The following is a 19,954-nucleotide window of genomic DNA, read 5'->3' as shown; positions in this document are numbered from 1 at the left end:
ACGTATACTAATTTTTCTACGTGTAGGTACTTCAAGATTAAATTTTAGTCTATTTAAAAAAAATTGCATTTCCAATACCTTAGAATACCTTGTTAGATTTTTGGTTGCAATATGTATCTTATCAATTGTTATCAATTCTGTATATATTTTGAACGTAAAATTTTATTGATTGTATAACAGTTTTCCAATGTTTTTGTTTGTTTTTCAATCCGTAATTTCCTATTAAAAATATTAATTTTCAGCATATAGTTGTTGCGATGAAATAAATGTTTAACAATTCGTAATAAGATCTAGTATTTGCTGTGTCCTCAGCGACAGACCTAATTGTTAATAACCGAAGTGAAATAAATTTATAAACATAAACAGTTCTAGTATTTATGAAACGATTGTCTCGATTGAGATATGTAAATAAACGATATGAAACGATATGAAATCGAATTCGAGCTAATGTTCTACTTTATCGACAGCGAACGTCACATTTTTTTCTCGGGGACTGTTCAATAACAACAAATCGCTGTCATGTGAGTAGAATCTTGAGCGAATTACTTCCAAATCGACAAAGTCCAGCTCAGCTCAATCAATCAGGCGAATACTCGTTCTATCTCTGTAGTATTATCATTTAAAAACAGAGTAACTCATTGTACTATTGGAATTCTGTTGGCTGTCACAGAAGGTAGGTGGGGAGTCTTTTATTTGCTGCTTCAATAAATAATTTCATTAATCACAGAATATGTCTTCGGATTGGGTGCGGGAGAGCGTTCTGCCCTGGTATCACCGTGCAATTATCAAGGTTCTACAAGCTGGACCGATTCCACAGCATGTTGCATTTATCATGGACGGAAATCGCCGTTTCGCTCGGAAGGAAAATATTGCCAAAGCCGAGGGCCATTCGAAGGGGTTCGATAAACTGTCCGAGACACTGCAATGGTGTCTTGATATTGGCATACGGGAGGTCACAGTTTATGCCTTCAGTATAGAAAATTTCAAACGCAGTCAAGAGGAAGTTGATACTCTAATGAGCTTAGCTAGGGACAAATTTCATAAGCTAGCTCATGAAAGGGACAAACTTCAGCAGCGTGGTATACGAATTCGGGTGCTTGGGAATTTGAAGCTACTACCGGTGGATATTCAACAGGCTGTTAACGATGCTGTTGTATCGACCGAAAAGAACGACAAGGCATTCCTAAACGTAGCATTTGCGTACACCTCACGGGATGAAATGGCAAATTCTATTCGAATCGTAGCGGAAGGTATTTCCGAAGGTAAACTTCGGGAGGATGATATCGATGCGAATCTACTCGGCAGTTGTATGTACAGCAAGGAATGCTCAGAGCCGGATTTATTAGTACGAACCTCAGGTGAAGTGCGTCTCAGCGATTTCCTGCTGTGGCAATCTAGTTCCACGGTTATCTACTTCACCAAAACTCTTTGGCCGGATTTCAGCATCTGGCATCTTTTTGGAGCTGTTTTCTATTATCAACGATGTCATTGGCAAATGGAAGACATCAGAAAGGGCTTGCTAGAGCGACTCGAGCGGCACGATAGTGTTGATGACGAACGGAACTGTGAGAAACAATCGCGGGTGAAGGATTTTTTAAGAGGCTTGGATCGTTTGTATCGGGAAGAGATTGCTAAATGTGAACATAAGGCTTTAAAATAAAAATTGTAGAAGTGCAAACTGTGTTTAATTCCAATCGTTACAATGGTAAACGGTTCTGTAAATATTTTTCTTTAGCAATGATTGTGTCTTTAAAATTATTAGATGCAAAAAATCCTAAATTAGTTCGATATCCGATGAATTTCATCTGAAATTTAGAACATTCAGGCAAACGATTGCTCAATAATTGTCGAGTATTTGGAATCATCGAAAAGAAATAGCACTTTGGAATCGATATCTCTTCCACTTGTTTGAACACCCAAACAGCATGATAGTCGTGCTATTCTATCATCCGTGAGTTTAGTGTTAAAACAATGAGTAGCTACTTAGGATAAAATATAAAGCAAAAATTGTGACTGATTCAATGTCTAGCGGCTTACAAACGAACGTTATCTATACAGACCTTTCCTCAACCACGACATTGGTCAGACTTGGGTTTAGTTTAGACTTTCTTCGTTGGCTACAGTCATACCTCAGGAATCGTCGTTTAGCAGTTAGAATTGACGATCACACTTCCGAAGAGTTCACCGCATCATCCGGAATACCACAGGGAAGTCAGCTCGGACCGTTAATATTTTTCCTGTACTTCAATGCTGTCAATTTTGCTCTGAAAGGTCCACGCTTATCGTTTGCTGATGATACCAAGATTTACCACAGCATCCGCAACTTAGAAGACGCAATATTTTAGTTGTTTGGCGATTGTCGACTTTTCCGTGTATTTATTTTATGTTCACAACTTTTACCTGTAACAATCTTTTGAACAACGATGACTTCTTGCAAGAACGTTTTCGTACATTTGGCACCAAACTTTGTAAGAATAGGGATCGATTTCACAGTTTTGTTTTTTAGGAGTTCGATCACACCACGCCTTCCACGTTGAGTTCCGGACACCAAAATAGTATCACCAAAAAAGTGCACACATTATTTCAGAATAATAGATTTATATTTAGATAAGAAATAACTTTTTGTTGAATTGTCTAACTTTCTCTGGTATATCCACCATTAGGTTTCGCACGGTATCCTTAGATACGTTCGCGGTGACAGTTCTCCATTTTCTTTTGAAATCATCGGAACCATTTGCTTTCTTCTCAGTTTCGAAGAGTTTCCACTAAACTAGAGACCAATACTTCTCTATTGGGTGGAGCTCTGGGCAGTTTGGTGGAGTGGTTGTTTTTGGGAGGTCGTATCAGACCTCTTGTCCCTTATACCATTTTAGGACGGATTTCGCATAGTGACAAGAGGCCAAATTAGACCAAAACTGAGCTGTAGAGTCTGTAGACTTTTGATAAATGATAGTAACCGCTTTCGCAGACATTCTTTTTCGTACACATCGCTATTGACAGTGCCAATAGAAACGAAATTTTTTGATTTTAGACTATAACTTCATATTCTCCTTTTTATTCGGAACCGCTTGGAAACGGGTTCGAAAGGTCCTTGAACACGTATGTTTCGTCATCCATTATGGTACAATAAAATTGTTGCAAAAAATATTGGTGTTTTTTACAGCGATATTTTGCTTGTCCTCCCCGCTGGGCATCTGTTCCACTTTATACGCTTTCAGCCCTTGACTCTGTCTCACTTTCTGTACGTATAATTTTTGCTTGCCAATTTATAAGCCAAATTTCTCACAGAAACATTTAGATTGTTTTCAATAATGGCTATCACCTCCTTATCCCTTTGTTGAAAGCATACTTTTCGCTTTGTTCCACTTCTAATCTTGCGATTCAGAGTATCAGTGATCCGATAAATAATTCAAAATCTAAACTGATAGAAAATTGTTTGGAATTTAATTTGGACTTTTAGAAGACCAAGATCGGCAACATCGAAAGGCTACGTTCGCCTTTTTGCATGTCTACGATAGCAATTCACGTTGAATTAGTATATTTCCTTAGATTCGTTCATTAAAAATGTCATTACTTTTTAGTAGTGACACTTTTAATGATCGTCTCCTTATAACCATTCATATGGGGAGATGGTTATTTCGCCAAAAGTCGTTTCGTCGAATGCCATTTCGTCGATATGGTTATTTCGCAGAAAGGGACATTTCGCCGAAAGGGTAATTTCGAATACATCACGGTTATAATTAGAACACAACGAATCCTGGCTAATTATTAAAAATATTTATTTGTTTTTATTTCTCATGTATATTTCACGCGTTTTTTTTTTCGAGAACGGCCAATAAGCCATCCATCAACATTCACTTTGAAGCAGAGGTGGAAATAAGCCCATTTTGCGCATGAGAATGTGAATCAAGATTTCTGATTGTGAATCAAAAAACCGAACACCGTGAATAAAAAAATGGGTAACAAAATTAAAATTGAGATAATGTTTTTTTAAATTGCGGGAATTGTATATTACACAGAGTAGCAGCAGACCTTATGCATATCGCGCTCTTTTTATTGCGCTGATTCAAACTTGTTCTCTTCCTCAGAAGACAACCATGCTCAGGCGAAGAACTTTAGCTGCTCTCACAAAAACTCGTTCGCACATTTATGTATCGTGGCAGAAATGAATGTACAACCAGGCTTCCCAAATGTACCGCCGCGCGACATTATTATTGAGGCTGTCTTGCTACTCTTTCCATGACAGCCTTGTGATAGGTTTCATCACGACAGCCCTTAGACAAATAGTTCTGTACAGCCAACGTTGCCGTCATTCCCTTCGTTCGACAGTTCATTCCATCTCAAGACATTTTGTCATGGTTCAGGACAGCCGAAGAAGCATGAAGTTCTCGCTGATGCGACAGTAAACTTCGGGTATCAGTCACTGCGTTGTTTCTGTCGAGAGCAAAATATTACTCTCCCTTGACCAGGTCTGCGACAGTAGCCGGTGCGGTTCAAATTTGTTGCTCTTGGTTTGCTGTGAAGATTCGAGGGAAGCATGTGGGTTTTAGTTTTGCCTTTGGTGATTGCTTTGCGCAGCGGTTGATCATTGCGCATAGCAATCACCGTTGTTAAGGCATTGATAACAATATTATTGATAATTAATGATATACGAAACTACTAATACGAAATGGATTGAAGAACGGACTTTGGTTTAAATGAATAGTCAATTTTTTTATTTTGGTCGATCTTCTATGAATCGAACGATCAATGAAATTCTATAGAAAGAAAAGTTTGTTTTCAAGAAATTATATTCATAATTAAAGAGCTGAGACAGTTCGGCGTGCTCGTTTCAGGCAGTTTACGTTCGGTTTGTGGGCTGTAACATTCATAGTGTAGGCGCGTACTGATGTGCTTGGAGCATTATTTCCATTAAACCTTGAGTGCAAAATTTGGAGTCGGAATTAGCAATGCAAAAATCATTTAGAAACTTATTTGCAGGTACCGTACAACAAAGCTTTGAATGCAAAAACTGAATGAAAAATTGCGGTTCTTCCAAAAAAACATGTTTCCAAGCGTGGAATGCAACATGGTTGCCCGTAACAGATTCGAATGTTTATTTCGTTTTATTTAGAAAAAAGTTTTAGTTCACCAAGTTATTTAATAATGTCTTTCTTGAGTAATATGGTCTCAAGCCTTCCAGACATATCCAGTTATCTTCTATATATGAATAGTATAGTGTTTCTATTAACCTGGAATATATTCCAAAATACATATGTGCTGATAATCTGGAATTCATCTTCTTCCTGTTATGCATTGAATTATCTTATCTTTAGAAACGGCATATTAACTATTATATTATTTTGGTCATAGCTACCAGAAGTTCGCGACTTTTACACACATTAAAACTGTCACTTTACATTGTAAAATTTAAAACTCGGTTAAAGCGCATCTTTCATCAAGTAGAAGCTTGTGTTCAGTATATTTTGAATTCTTTAGCTTAATGTCGTTGTTTACCACAAAACTTGATATAAAAGTAACTGAGGCCCAAATTTATAGCTGCAGTTAAAAGGACAATTTCATGTAAACTTTGAGAAGTATCTTAATCATTTCCTCTATGTGCTTTTACGCTCAATCCAATTTTGGAAATGTAGATGTTGCAATCACGAGCGCACGCAGAAGAAGATGCGGTGCCTTGAAATTTCAAACAGCACATCCAGTTTCTATGCGCTTGGTACAATTCTCGTACACATTTTTGGTTCTTTGTTTCAGTCGGATCTCACGCCCTCACATTTCGATGCATTATAGATTCATCGTATTGAATTTCATTGCCGGTTCTGGTCGGGAAATTTGGGGATAAGTACGATTACCTATAAAGTACACTTATATTTCCAAAAATGGTAGGTAACAAAAACTACCTAAACATGAATTCAAGCTCAATTTGGTTTTGAAGAATCTTATATCTGCCATTGGAATTATAAAAATTTCATAGTGTGTATACATAGATTTTGATTTTGTCATAAAAAAAGGTTTTGAAATTACTTGCAAATTCGACTAGTGAAAGTTGACATTCGACTAGGATAAGTTAAGCAATTCCTCCGTGTGTATGTATGTGTATTGTATGTGTCAAACAACGTCACTCAATTTCTCAGGCATGACTGCACCTATTTTCCCAAATCAGGCTGAAATGAAAAGGCTGCATAGGTTACTATTGAATTTAATTCGGATCCGACTTCCGCAGTTACAAGTCTAAGAATGTCGAAAATTTTCTACTCTAATTGGTTAAGTACCTTGTGTCCGCATTAAAAAAAATCAAACGTTTGGAACTTTAAATATTGTAAATGAATAGTGAAACATTCTGAGAGCCGAGTTCATTGCATATATTTAACAGTTTTCTTTCTGAAAAGAAATTATGTTAAAAAAAATGAAAAATGATATATTGAAAAATGTAGGTGTGATTCCCCGGTGAACGACCACAATTAAGTTTGAAAGCGGGAATAAATAAATATAATAATAATAATAATAATAATAATAATAATAATAATAATAATAATAATAATAATAATAATAATAATAATAATAATAATAATAATAATAATAATAATAATAATAATAATAATAATAATAATAATAATAATAATAATAATAATAATAATAATAATAATAATAATAATAATAATAATAATAATAATACTCAGCACGTTGAATAGTAGCCATGTGATCATTGAGTTTGCTATGTCCAGTCAGAGCTCTGACCAGAATACTGCAATGATGCTTGGAAAAATACAGTAGACACTTTGACATTTTCAGATTTAAATCTGATAGACATGCTTTTGTCTGAGCGCAAGTTTGCAAGCTGCGCCAGTAGCTGGCATGTTTGGATGCAGCCCAAGAACGAATCTTATGCTTTATCCAACTAGTTGAAAGTGGTAAAGCTGGTTCAGGACCAACGAAATCATTCGTTTCATCAGCTCTAGCCAACTCATCAAATAATAATAATAATAATAATAATAATAATATTGTGGCTGTCATTTACGACCCTAAAAAATTCATTGGTTTAGTTATCCTAGGAGAAACAGAAAAATCAAAACGTCGTTATTCAGGATAAGGGTGCATAAGATATTTTCGGAGTATTATCAATGAATGCTAGTGTATCTGTTTCTTTAGGAATAAGAAGGAAGCACTAAGGATGAATACTTCAGTAATTCAGATATATGAGCCGTTACACAAAACTCTGTGTTTATCTTTTAATATTCGTTAGTTATTAAAATTCATTGCCTTCGCCGACAGTATATATAAATCTAAAACAATTTCTTTATTTCACAATGGTAATGTAATGAAACCCTAAAATTTCCTGCAAAGGTAATCCCAACAACGCAATCATATGTACTAGTACCATTTCATTGAGGCAGCCGAAATAGTGCGAGCGCACTATGAACCACAGCTCGTCTCCAGAAACAGCCGGTTTATTGCTTCAAGAGACATTGATGAGACAGCCGGCTTGCGACAGCCCTTCGTAACAGTAATTCCCTAAAAATCAAAGGATGTCTTCGATTTTCTAAGGCTGTCCCCGTAACATTTTATGCGAATGAGCGAACAGAAAGAAACAGGATACAAACAGCCCGTTCGGTTTGACTACTCTCCGGATAGAATACTCTCATCAAACTGGTGAGTAGAAACTGTCTCAGTGACAGCATTCATTTAGGCATGCGAGCGCTGTTGCCATTACAGTTCGGCATATGCTTGCACACATATTGTAGACTGGGCTTTCGACTTTGCGGTCCGACAGTTCATGCTATCTCGTGGCGGATGTCATTGAAAAGCAGTACTGCTGGGAAGCCTGTGTACAACGCTTCGTTCGCTCTCGACGCATTAAGCCAAGAACGATGTACGAATGCTCCATTTTAATAACAGTTATACAATTTTATAAGAATTTTAAACCCTACATTTTTTGGCTTACGGCACAATAGTTAATAATTAGGTTTTCAAAAGCGGAGAAAGTATCTGTATCTATTCACTCATTCTAAAGATTTTTTATCTACTTCTTGAAAATCCTTGTGCGATCTTGCTCAACACCACCTTAGGATTTATTTAAAATTGTTTGCGTAGTCATACATAAAAATCATTCAAATACGATCTAGAATGAATTATAGTATTCTCGTTAGTAATTTCAATCATATTAAACTACTTTTAGAACCTGATAATATCGATAATTGGTGAAATTTTTCACACCAATCGAACTAAATTCGTCAAGATAAAATTATTTAATTTTTTATACAATTAGATTAAAATGAAAGGCTCGTCATCAATATCCAGTGTTAAAAAATCTTTTAGATCTATAACAATTTGTAGGTTTAATAATAGGTTGCCAGCGCATACGCATTTAATTAATACAGCAAACGATTTTGAATCTGTTAGATAAAATGTCTAATAAATGTTAGATAAATCTGTTAACATTCAAAATGTGGAATAAATTCCGCAGCCGAGGGAAACACGTAGAAAATTTCCATGCAGAAATCAACACATTTGCTCTGAAAGTACCGGCTAAGATTTTATCCGGTTATCCCATTGAAAGTTAAATCAAATAAATAAACGATATAAAAAACGGGTTTCGACGGTAAGTTTGACTTATTAGCTATTCATATAACGCGCAATCACTGTTTGAAATCTGCTATGATTCAAACAGTATCACACACAGGGATTTTCTGATAAAAAGCTTTAAAAAATATGTTTCATTCATGTCTATTCATGTTAACTTGAATATGTGTATTAGGCCGCAGAAAACTTGTTTCTTGTTGTCGCTCATTTGAATCACGATGTAGAAATTTAAAATTACAGTGGTCTATACCTCCAAAATGGAACTGGTATCGGTTAATTTTCACGAACTTAGATTCAAAGTTTGAAGATGCGTTTGAATTGGCGTAGCGAAATCCTGCACTCCTGTTACTTCTGTGTATGATATTCAAGCTAAATAGGGTACTATTAATTAGCTGCATAGCACGCAATAAGATTGGATATCTTTTTCTTATTATTATAATTATTATTAATCGCAGCATGTATGATAACTCCTTAACGCTCAAGCAAGCGCGACATCTCGCGTACAAAGCTGTAACCGCCTCGTTTGCCCGGCCATCTCAAAGCTGGGTTTCCTTGACTCAGTTTGGTCCGAAAGAGCGGAAGCGATTGGTGATTGCCGATAATTTGACAGAAAGCGGCTCGATATTTCTCTAGATTGTATACAACATTTTCAATCTGGTAGATGATGCTACAAGTACTCGCTGCTTCTCAATGCATGAACCGTGGGAGAATTTTGCTTCATTTCTTCGCTCCACCTCACGCTCTGAATATTTAACGACTCTTAACAAAATATATAACAGTCTGGCAATGATAGGCGCTGTGTGGAATTTACAAAGAGAAAATCGCAAGTTGACAATTATCGCAGAAAATCGATTTTCGACTTGATGATTCTCATACTAGGTTACAATATTTCAAAACCCTGATGTATTCCGTTTGTTGCTTCAGAGAGAATCCACACAGCAGCGTGCTAATCTTTGATTCTCAGACAGGTCATCGAGAGAAATTCGCTCTCGCACTGGTATATATTCTATGTTAAATGAACAATGCTGGTTTTTTGTTGCTGCGATGATATCCGTCGCTTTTTGAATCGTGTGAAGAGTTGGTAGAGAGCGTTTATTGATACGATAAAAGCCATCCTTGCCAATAGATAGTATACATAAATATCACAGAAGTTGTAGTCTTCGTATAGAGGTTGCAAATTTTTTTGATGAGTAGCCAAACTCGAAGGTACACTCTGCTCGTGAAAAAGTACGTATCATTGAAAAGACTAGTTCGTGATATCCATAACTTGTCCGATGAAATCTCATTGATAATAACGATACATCGCGAGTTAAATATAATAGATATCTAAACTGGAAGCAGACTACCTTGTCGAGATGACAACTAGTGCGACAGTATTTCTGGAAGAGATGGACGACTGAATATCTTCCCAAGTTACAAAATCGTAGGAAGTGGAACCAAGCCAGAGGAATTAGTTTTATTGATTTAAAGCCGGTGTTGAACCAATGAGGGAATAGGTCTTGAAAGAAAAAGTGAAATACTGGATTATTTTGTTTCTTATTGTTGTATGTATATATATTTTATTACATAATAATTATATTTTCATAATAGTATCATTTTACCTATAGACACTTATTCATTTGTTTATCTTTTACCATGGTTTCCTCACAGTAGGTATTTTCTACACACTAATTGTTTAAAATTTGTACAAGATGCTGAGACAATATCCACTGATAATATCGCTGTCTGTGTGGTTTTCTACATTTCGTATTTCCACGGTGAACTTCTTCTTACTTCATGCTAATTCTTCTCTAAATATCATCCGTAGCAACTGAACAAGGTATCAACAATAAACTGGTATAGGAAGACTAAAATTGAAATGGAAATCTGATATGATTTAGCTGGATGATGATAACTGGGCAGATGAGAACATATCTGCGATCGATGAGAAAATAGGACAGATCTTCAACAGATATAGAAACTTCTGCTAGCGTCAGTTGACTGAATAATTAGAGAACCGAACTGTCCGTGCTAATCCACGATCGGAAGGCTGGAAAATGCGTAATTTGTATTAGGATAGGTTTCGATAGGTACGAATGGTCCCTGGCACCACTGTGGAGTGCGATTGTTTTGTGAGTTTCACCGGTAATTTAGGCAGATGAACGAACCGCGCAGTATGCGATCGGATTGTCATCTACGTTTCGACATCGGAGTCAGTCAAGTTACGACGGACAGTTCGATTATTCGAACCTCAGATCACCCACTAGCAAAAAAAAGACTATACAAACGATTACAAAATATAAAACGGTTTATCACATGACGGTTTTACTGGTTAGAAGTAGAGAAACAAGGAAATCAATAATGTTGCATGAAATGATCACTTGTATAGACTTTTATTGAACGTTATCTTGGAAGCTGAGAGTGCGCCTGCCATTTATATATTTGAGCTTTTTTTTAACCCTATCCTCTAATTGGACAAGGAACGATTTAAACACTTAAAAACAAGTAGAGAGTTAAACTATCAATAGTACACATATAATACAATAAAGGTAGAAGTACTAATGAAAGTATATAAAACGTAAGTTAGTAGAGAGTAACAAGTTCTTTCTAAAAGAATGTACTCTATCGGAACGGAAATGAATACGCAACTCGTTAGTACAACAGAAAATGCAGGGAATTATTGAAATAAAATCATTTGGTATAAATCTCTCCTCGTGCGGGAGGCCTTCTACTGCCTTTTTTACTTTTCTAACCATTTCGAAAATGTCCCTTGTATGACACATCTTTCGACGCCCTTAAAACTATCAGATAAATGTGTAACATTATTTTACTGTAAAAAAATGAAAAGAACAATTGCGTAACAATAGTGACACGTACACAGATAAATACTTGCATTTCACTTCTTTCGTGATCTCCATTTGCGCTAGTCGTACTACAAACCCAAATTCTTGCATCTAAATTCGAACGGTTCGAATCTCAGCGAGTAATCGTCTAAATATCCTAGTTTAAGCCACTCTCTTCGAGTGAACCTGCCCGGCCTTCATTGATATACGAAGTAACCAATATGTCTGCATTCACTTACATCATTTAACGGCCAGCCAGTTTCACGCGCTCGTACCGATCCCAAAAATTTAAAGTGCATTGCTATCTCCAATGTGGGTATGTATATGTGATTATTCTATACATGTACTATCGATGAGTATGTGTCGATCGAAATCCGTTGGGAAATTCAAAGTTTTCGGTGCCGGTTCGGCAGAAAAAGTGCATGCGACCTGCTTACTGTAGGCAGGCCTGTATCTTCTCGATCCACTCTTGAGCACTGGAAGCGTCGACCGCGTAGAAGTTGTACGTCCTTCGGCTGGTTTTAAGCTGAAACGGAACAAAAGACGAGATGTTCTGAGTTGCTGCTTTGTTTCATTTAATTTTTTAGCGAATGTTACAGTATCATAGGGATCTTTTAATGAACTAAGCAATTTTCTAGCACACAGAAAGCCGATTCTCGGGTATCGGAAAATCTTAATAATAATATATTTGCTGATAATCCCGGACAATTACAAACAGTTAAACCAGGAATAATACAGAAGAAATTGAATTAAATTTGTAAATTTGTATGTGAAGTGATCACTAAAATATTTTTTTTCATACAACAATGTAGTGTCAGGGTTTAGTGTGTAATATATGCGGGCCTCGGTTCAAAAGTCGGCCTTCACAGTGATTGTATAGCCTTTCTATCAGTGGCGTCTCGTGACAAAATTTACGTGTTGTGCACTGCTTATATGGTATGATATCACCGTTTCGACGTTGCAACTGAGACAGCAATTTGTTTTCAACTGCCATAAGCATAAGTCACTGAAGTCTCTTCTGAATGTGTGCATACAAGTCCTCACAGTGCCTGTTCGACCAGTTGTGCAGTGCACGATGTGCACATGATGACGAGACGCCACTGCTTTCTATATAAGAAAGGCAAAATCTTTTGCCTTGAAATAAGCGTAAGAATCTTCTTTAATGGAGCATTTTTTTGAGCCCTGAAATAGGTTAGTAATCGCTGGGGATCATATCCGGTAAATATGACGGAGGCGGTAACAATACGATATCAAATCCATACAATTTCGTCATGATAGCGAGCGATTTGTGACACGGTGAATGGTTTTGGTGAAATAGCACTTTTTTACGTGAATACGTCTTACTTTACTATGGGTCAAAAATAATTCAGGTGCAGAATTCTGAACCTGAAGTTTAAGAATATCAGACCGAAATCCAACGCCAGAATTTAGTTTTAAAATGCATTCCAGCATTCAGGTTCAGAATTCAGATCCAGAATGCAGGTCTATAATTTGGTTACAAAGCTCAATTCCAGAATTATAGAAGTGTAACTGAAGTCAGAAATTAGATTCTGACAATTTTTAACTAAATTTCGGATCTGGATTTTAAAACAAAATTTCGGAGCTGAATTCTGGATCCGAATTTGGAAACTGAATACCGGACTCCGCATTTCTGTAACTAAACTGTAACTCAAAATCCTGGTCTCGAATTCAGTTTCAGAATACATGTTCAGTGATCAGCATTTGACTACAAAATTCGGTTCCAGAATTCCAGGTCAAGAATTCAGATTCCGCAACATCAACGAAACTGAACGATCCATTTTAGTCGTACTCATGTCATCCGGTTAAGTCTCATGACATTACCCAACCACCGAATTAATTTTTCGACCGCCTCGGTTAGCCAATGTTTTCAAGATAGTCGATGAGTATCCCAAAACACTGAGGTCATAATCTTATCATCCCCCATTTGCCACTTTGGATGGTTCTTACCGACTGCAGTTCGCTCGGCTGACGACCGCTATGACTCCTCAATGTAGTAATGGATCCAGGTTTCGTCCATTGTCTCATATCGATGCAAAAAATCAAGTTTATTTCGAAGAAACAGCTTCAGACAGCGCTGGGAATCAACGATAGTGATATCTCACGAAATTTTGATTTTGCGGTTTTCAAAAACGCATTGAACTTTCCTAACAGATTCCATTGTAATTACCTCATTTGACAAACCGGAGCGTTCAGCATCTTCAGCCTCAGTACGAGCACGTTCGAATTCCACCTACTATCGGAAAATGGTTGTTTTTGATGGAGCAATAATATATCACAAACTTTTGGAATCACCAACCATGGTCGGACTTCAATCATTTCTCGTGCGTTAGATAGAAAAGGCCTAACGGTTTTACCAAATTCGTCGCTTGCAGGAAAGATAGGCTTATTATTAATCTTGGACAACTCACCATCGCTATCATTGCGTAGCGTAAAGCCGCCATGCATGACAAGTGAGTGAAAGCTGTATCCAGCATTGTACAATTGTTTCTGATCAGAGGAAAACGCACTGGAATCTATTCAACAGAGACTGTGACATAAAGGTCGAACTACTCTGTACGTCGTTCGAACCGAAAAAATAGAAATTTTGTTCAACTAAATTTAATGGTTGAAGCTTTGCATTCGAGGAAAATGCCCTCGAATGTGTTTGACGTGGAAAAAATATCACAATTTGATTCTAAGAAACTAAGATCGATCCTACAACTGTTGGATTGTTTCTTCCATTGAAGATCTCTTTAGTATAGGTATAACGTTACAATTCTGAATGCAAAAAAGTGAAAGCTTGCACAAACTGATTTTAGATATTCAGGAGCGTGTCAGTTTTATGCGTTTTCACGTCATCCAGCTATATCTCCGACATTTGAAGCGACAACCGCGGTGCTGAACCGGACTCCCTTTGGGGCTAAACCGGATTTTAAAGTTTCACACACAATGAAGAACGAATACGGTAGGACGCCAAAACTTAAGAAAACTTAATGAGCGCAAAAGAATGGATTATCTGTTGGTTTCAACCTTGCGTAAGACAAGATCCTGCTCGCTAAGAATATAAGTATGGTCTCGAAACTTCACGCTCTGCGCTACCAAATTATTGACGTTGATTCTGTTGGTGCGTAAATTACAGTGTAACTGGCAACACGTATTCGCAGAGTGACAACCACACAGTGTGGTAACATTTGATAGTAAAACAACTTGTATTTCCTCTAAAATAATACACACACACATGTATAACCTCCGATACAATAAATTTCATTACTCTTTATACTGTTAACCTGAAAACACATTTCCTTTTATTTAACTCCGTCAAATTCTGAAGTCTTGATTGAAGTCTTTGATTGTTTCGCTACATAGAGAGAACGTGTTGATTTTATTTATAGCAAATCTAGTTTTAATCATTTGTAAGAAATAGAATTGAAATACTCGGCGTCTTTCAGCTAATTGACATCTATCTGACACATGACATCTATCCGGACTAGCCCCGGTTTCCCCTATATCAAGACTAGCGTCACTCAAATCACTGTACTGCCGTTCTACGCCCAATTGTCCCATATTCCAAAATAGACAACTGAGAGAAATTGGATTAAAGAGTCAAACTAAGATTTCTATTTGGAGACAAATGGTGCAATGGAAGAAAAACCTCTTCTGTCAAATAATATATCAACACTTATTTTTTCCTGTCGATGTTTTCGTACTTAAATTGAATTACAGTTATTTTTCATGTTGGGACAGTTATGCCTAGAAATGTACCAAAATAGGCGAAATTCTAAGCATATCAGTCCCATTGTGATTTCACTACGCTAAAGAAATACCAGGTCTGCAGATTTCTTATAAAGTTCTGCAGAAGTTTTTTGTTGAAGATTTTCGCAGACTGTTGAAAATCGAGTTTTTCGCAAACTTTTGTCAAAACTCGCCAAGCCACTTTTGTGTATCATATTTTATAGAGAAATAAAAGCCCACAGACAGACAGAAGAGAGCAGATGTGCTCAATATGCAGTCCTACGATTTCTTTCAAACGAAGCTGACAGTTAGTCAAAACAATTTGAATCAGATTAATTCACGGCCGTATATTGAAAACATACGATATATACAGTTCGAGAAAGGACGATTCGAGATCGGCTACACGGATTCCGTTGATAGCAGACATTTAAATTATTGCAATCTGTTGAAAAAACAACAGAAAACAATTACTGATAAAAGTTTTAAATTGTCTCATCATATTATATGGCAAAAATCAGCTCGAGGAATCGACCATAGGCTTTGTATGATGAGCTACAGGGCGCGTACCCCCGGGTGGGAGTCAATTTATACTTCGCCTATTGACAAAGTCTGACCTTCTCAGTTCGTGCTCGCATCTCACCCAACACAGTCGAAAATCGTTTGCGGTCGAAGCAAAAGAAACAAAGACAGTACAGTGCAGTGAACAATAGAGTGTACGGAATGGTCAAATACGATTTAACAAAGCCTGAAACTTGGCAAACAAGAGCAAATTCAATTCGTATAGATTTCAAGCTTTGCAAAGTTAGACCAGCAGCAAATGAAATTTAAATCTTACTTAAAGAACAAATGCATCTAGACGCTAATAATGTAACTGAGATTCAATTCAACAAGGCGTCTAACTGTGTGTACATTATGTTTAAACGTGAAAGCGATGCAATTGCCTTCGCTTCGGTTAACAACGAGGTGCACAGCGTTGAGTGTGACAACATTAAATACAAAATTCCTGTGCACATGGTGGACAATGCCATACAAGTACGCGTGCATGACCTTCCCCCGCAGTCCAGCGATCAGTCCGTTCGGGAACTCATGTCGCAGTACGGTGAAGTTCTTTCCATCGAAAGAGAAGTATGGCGGAATTTTTCCCCGGCATCCGGAATGGCGTGCGAGTGGTACGTATGCAACTACGTAAGGCAATTCCATCTTACATCATTTGTGGTCAAGGTGGGACACATCCGTGTAAAACGCTGATTACTTATGAAAATCAGCTGGTTACATGTCAGTTTTGTGAACAACCTGCACACTACGGTAAACCTTGCACTGAAACTGCGAAAAGAACATCTTTAACCAAAGACAAGGTCAACCGTTCAACAACGAAAACTAGTGAGGGTAGTACCTCTGTTTTACCATCAAACCAACCAACAACAGCAACCAATGTACAACAAGGCGCTTCTACAGCAACTAGCAACGAGCTCAAGACTGCGAACAACAAGGAAAACGAAAAGAAGATGGAAATCAACAACACAACCACCGATGCGACAATGTAGGACGAGACGAACCACGAACAAAGTGCCCCTCAACCCTCGCAGGAGGGAAATGGAAGCTCTTCTCCTCCTAGTAAAAGAGTGACAACGAGATCTACTTAAAAAAATCCTTTATTTAAAACATAGGCTAATTCGGCCACGTAAAGCTTGTACGCAAATAGGCCTGAATAAAAATATCTTTTAAATAAAAAAAAAAGTCTGACCTTACCGATATCGATCGTTCGCTTATAAATGTAAAAAGATGAAAATTATTATGTTATCTGGATCGATCACGGAGTGGACAGGACTAATACTGCTAGAAATTGACAATAGGTCATTAGGTGGTTTCGAGCATTCTTATACCTGGAATTGGTCACCAATTTGAATTATCTAGGTTCAGTTGGGATGAATATTAATATATCATATTCATCCTAAACTGGTGAATTTAATTCAAAAAGAAGGACTATTGTTATCAGGCATAGGAGTAAATTGACATCTTATGAACCGTTAAGCAACTCTCAAACCTTTCCGATCCGGTTCGGTATCGGTACTAATGTTTGCAAATTGCAATGACAGCGAAACTGATTGATCAGGTGTAAATACACTCTTAAATCGGGAAAGGTTTGAATGTACCTAAATTTTTCCAACTTTGACACAGAGGTCACCTTCTAACTGAGAATGTGAGATGAGTGTTTCTGGAAGAGAACGGTTCACGTGGACCATTTCATACAATCACACCTAGTATTTCTTTACGAAATACATGTAGTTCTTGATCACTAGATGCGTACTCAACACTTGAAAGCCCAAAACTTAGTATAGACCTAAATTTTTAAAAAGCAGTCAAAATGATTGGAAGCGAGAAAGTATATCGTTAAATAAAGAATAAAAAAAAAAGATCACATAATTTTGAGCAATCCTTCCATTGTGTACATATTATGACTTTCCTGGGCAATCTAGTGTTAAATGCGCTTCCTTACCTTATATAATTTAACAAACTCACTAACACGTGATTTTATTTTATTTTATTTTCATGGCGAGAAAAAACTCCAAGGATCGCAGGAAAACAATGAATAATAGGTATTTTATGTAATAACCTAACTTCTGGTAAACTACGATATGGTAAAAGAAAAAGGTAAGTGCACTACTATTTTTATTATCCCTTTCATTATTCTTGTTATTATCACTATTATTTTTCTTTTATTCTTGATAATCTATCAGCTTGAGATATTAACAGGTTTCTCCGGCATAGTCAAAAAAGAAATGCAATGGGGAAAAAGAAAATGTAACGTATCTTCGACAAAGATAGAATAGTGTTAGTAGACCAAACATATTTACATCTATTAAGGAACTTTAAAATAATAATCGTTTGTACCGCTTCAGACATAAAAGAATATATAGGAAAGCAGGGCCAAGACCAAAGCGGATACAATGCGAAATTTTCCAAAGTTTCATCGACGAGGACATTTAAGACACAGAAGCAGTTGGTAGGATGACAAAATACTAATACGATACAGACGCACGACTCAATGATTGACTGGTGAAGCACATTTCCTGCCCAAGTGACAAATTTTCTGACGAACTTGCAATAGAAAATACTCGTATCTTTCGTTGCAAATTGGTAACCGTAAAGGAATCTGTCTCTAGTGTTGCTAGTGTTCATTTTGGCACTATAGCATAGTTCGGCTGGTATGGAAAGTGTGGAGCCCTGTAACCCCCACCCTCTGCTAGAGTTACCCATAAAGGGAAAAATTGGACAACGTTCTTATTGATTAATCTGACAACGCTTAGGCAATAATCGTTTATACCGCTTCAGACATGAAATACGATAAAGAAGAGCAGGGCCAAGACCGAAGCGGATACAATACGAAGTTTTCAGATGTTTACTGACAAAAATCTGAACACGATAATGAAGTTTGGTAGGATGAGACAAGGACGTGACATTATTACAACATTTCAATAACGTCGTTTTCCTACCCCAACCCATAACATTATCCCATCCCATGGCGATCATGTGGTCCGCATAGACTAGCCCGCCATTAGCTCTCCTATCATCGGCATTGGACTGACTTGCGCTCTCATTGCCCCACACACTGCCGCAAAATGGAAAATATCTTGTTTTTTCTTTATGGGGTTATGCGTAGAATATAACAGATAGGACAATTTACGTTAAAATTTTTTCGAAAATTTTCCGAACAAACTGCCAGATTTCATTTTCTTGTTTATAAAATGTTTGGTAGCAAAAAGTCAAAATTGACCGAAAGTAATATGAGACAGTTATGCGTAGAACGGCAGTGTAACTCGTTGATCAAACATAAGAATATCATGAAGTTTTGACAGGTATCTTTTGAAGAAATTTTCATCTTTGTATCAGTCTCGGGACTTATCGATCCACGTGTTAAATCCAGATTCAGAATAAGGTTACTTTATTTGCACTAGTCTGTATGGTACTTACATCAAAAAACGCCTTTTCGTCAATCTTCTTCGATGGCACCGGTGCCGCCTGGGTCGGGGCCTGTGCCACTGATTGCACTTCGGCCAGATCTGTTGATTACAAAACGATTCCACTTGTTTACTGTTTCATAATTATTTATATTGACCACCAATTGATCACTTACCAATAAAGCCCTTACAGTTGCAATCCTCCATTGCATCGTAATATCTCAGCTGGTGTTTGTGTGAATCCAACACGAACCATCGCTGCTTCCAGTTCTTCAGTATGGCTCCTCGTTTGTACAAGTATCTAGAAGGATATCACCAGGGAATGAACAAATGTTGACCAACCAAAACTACTCCATCAAACTTACCCTTCATGAGTTCTATCGTCCGCGACATTACTGCTAAACTGGTCGTAGTAATGCTGACTAGTGGTGTTGGTTGTGTTCACACTGGACGTTACGCTGCTGTTGTCACCCTGATTCCGCGACAACGTTTGTTGGTTTCCTTCCACTGCCTTGTACTTGGTGCAGTTTTTCGGCACCGATTCGGCGCACTTTTCGTGATAGGTATTACCACAATCAACACATCTGAAATTGTCAAATGGAAAATTATTATCAAACCGTACCGGTTTACTCGCTACGCTCTGAACTGTACCGAAGGCCATTCAGTAGTGGACCCCAGAGAACATTCCCGCAGTGATTGCAATTGATCGGAGCCGAGTAGGCATGCTTTTCGAAACGATGTGGATGAAGGAAGTTCTCCTGATGGTAGCCAACCTGGCGACCACGCATAATAATTTCTAGCGTCGATCTGGGAGAGGAAAAAAAAACATTATCTTCGAATCGATTATGTTTGTATCGCTAACAG

At 37.3% G+C, this 19,954-nt stretch overlaps 2 protein-coding genes across 7 annotated transcripts in view; one reads left to right on the top strand and one right to left on the bottom strand.

The window, feature by feature from the left end:
* The first annotated feature begins 510 nt into the window (after positions 1–510).
* LOC131432385 (dehydrodolichyl diphosphate synthase complex subunit DHDDS) lies at positions 511–1,678 on the top strand. Its single transcript, XM_058598619.1, has 2 exons — positions 511–673; positions 728–1,678. Exon 2 carries the CDS (start codon positions 731–733, stop codon positions 1,658–1,660), a length of 930 nt encoding a protein of 309 aa, XP_058454602.1. The 5' UTR covers positions 511–673; positions 728–730; the 3' UTR covers positions 1,661–1,678.
* A 9,572-nt stretch (positions 1,679–11,250) lies between these two features.
* The window catches only part of LOC131427333 (myotubularin-related protein 13), a 47,905-nt gene continuing 39,201 nt past the window's right edge, over positions 11,251–19,954 (bottom strand). For all 6 annotated transcript variants that reach the window (XM_058590414.1, XM_058590412.1, XM_058590413.1 and 3 more), the window contains 5 exons: positions 19,742–19,897; positions 19,456–19,674; positions 19,267–19,391; positions 19,104–19,192; positions 11,251–11,925 (listed from right to left, as the gene is read on the bottom strand). In XM_058590414.1, coding sequence (XP_058446397.1) covers positions 11,833–11,925; positions 19,104–19,192; positions 19,267–19,391; positions 19,456–19,674; positions 19,742–19,897 — 682 coding nt within the window. In that variant the 3' untranslated portion in view covers positions 11,251–11,832. The remainder of the gene's footprint in view (positions 11,926–19,103; positions 19,193–19,266; positions 19,392–19,455; positions 19,675–19,741; positions 19,898–19,954) is intronic.

The sequence above is a fragment of the Malaya genurostris genome, chromosome 2 (genome assembly GCF_030247185.1).
Source record: "Malaya genurostris strain Urasoe2022 chromosome 2, Malgen_1.1, whole genome shotgun sequence".
NCBI lineage: Eukaryota > Metazoa > Arthropoda > Insecta > Diptera > Culicidae > Malaya > Malaya genurostris.
Note: the sequence above shows the minus strand (reverse complement) of the source record. Positions and strands in the feature narration are given on the sequence as shown.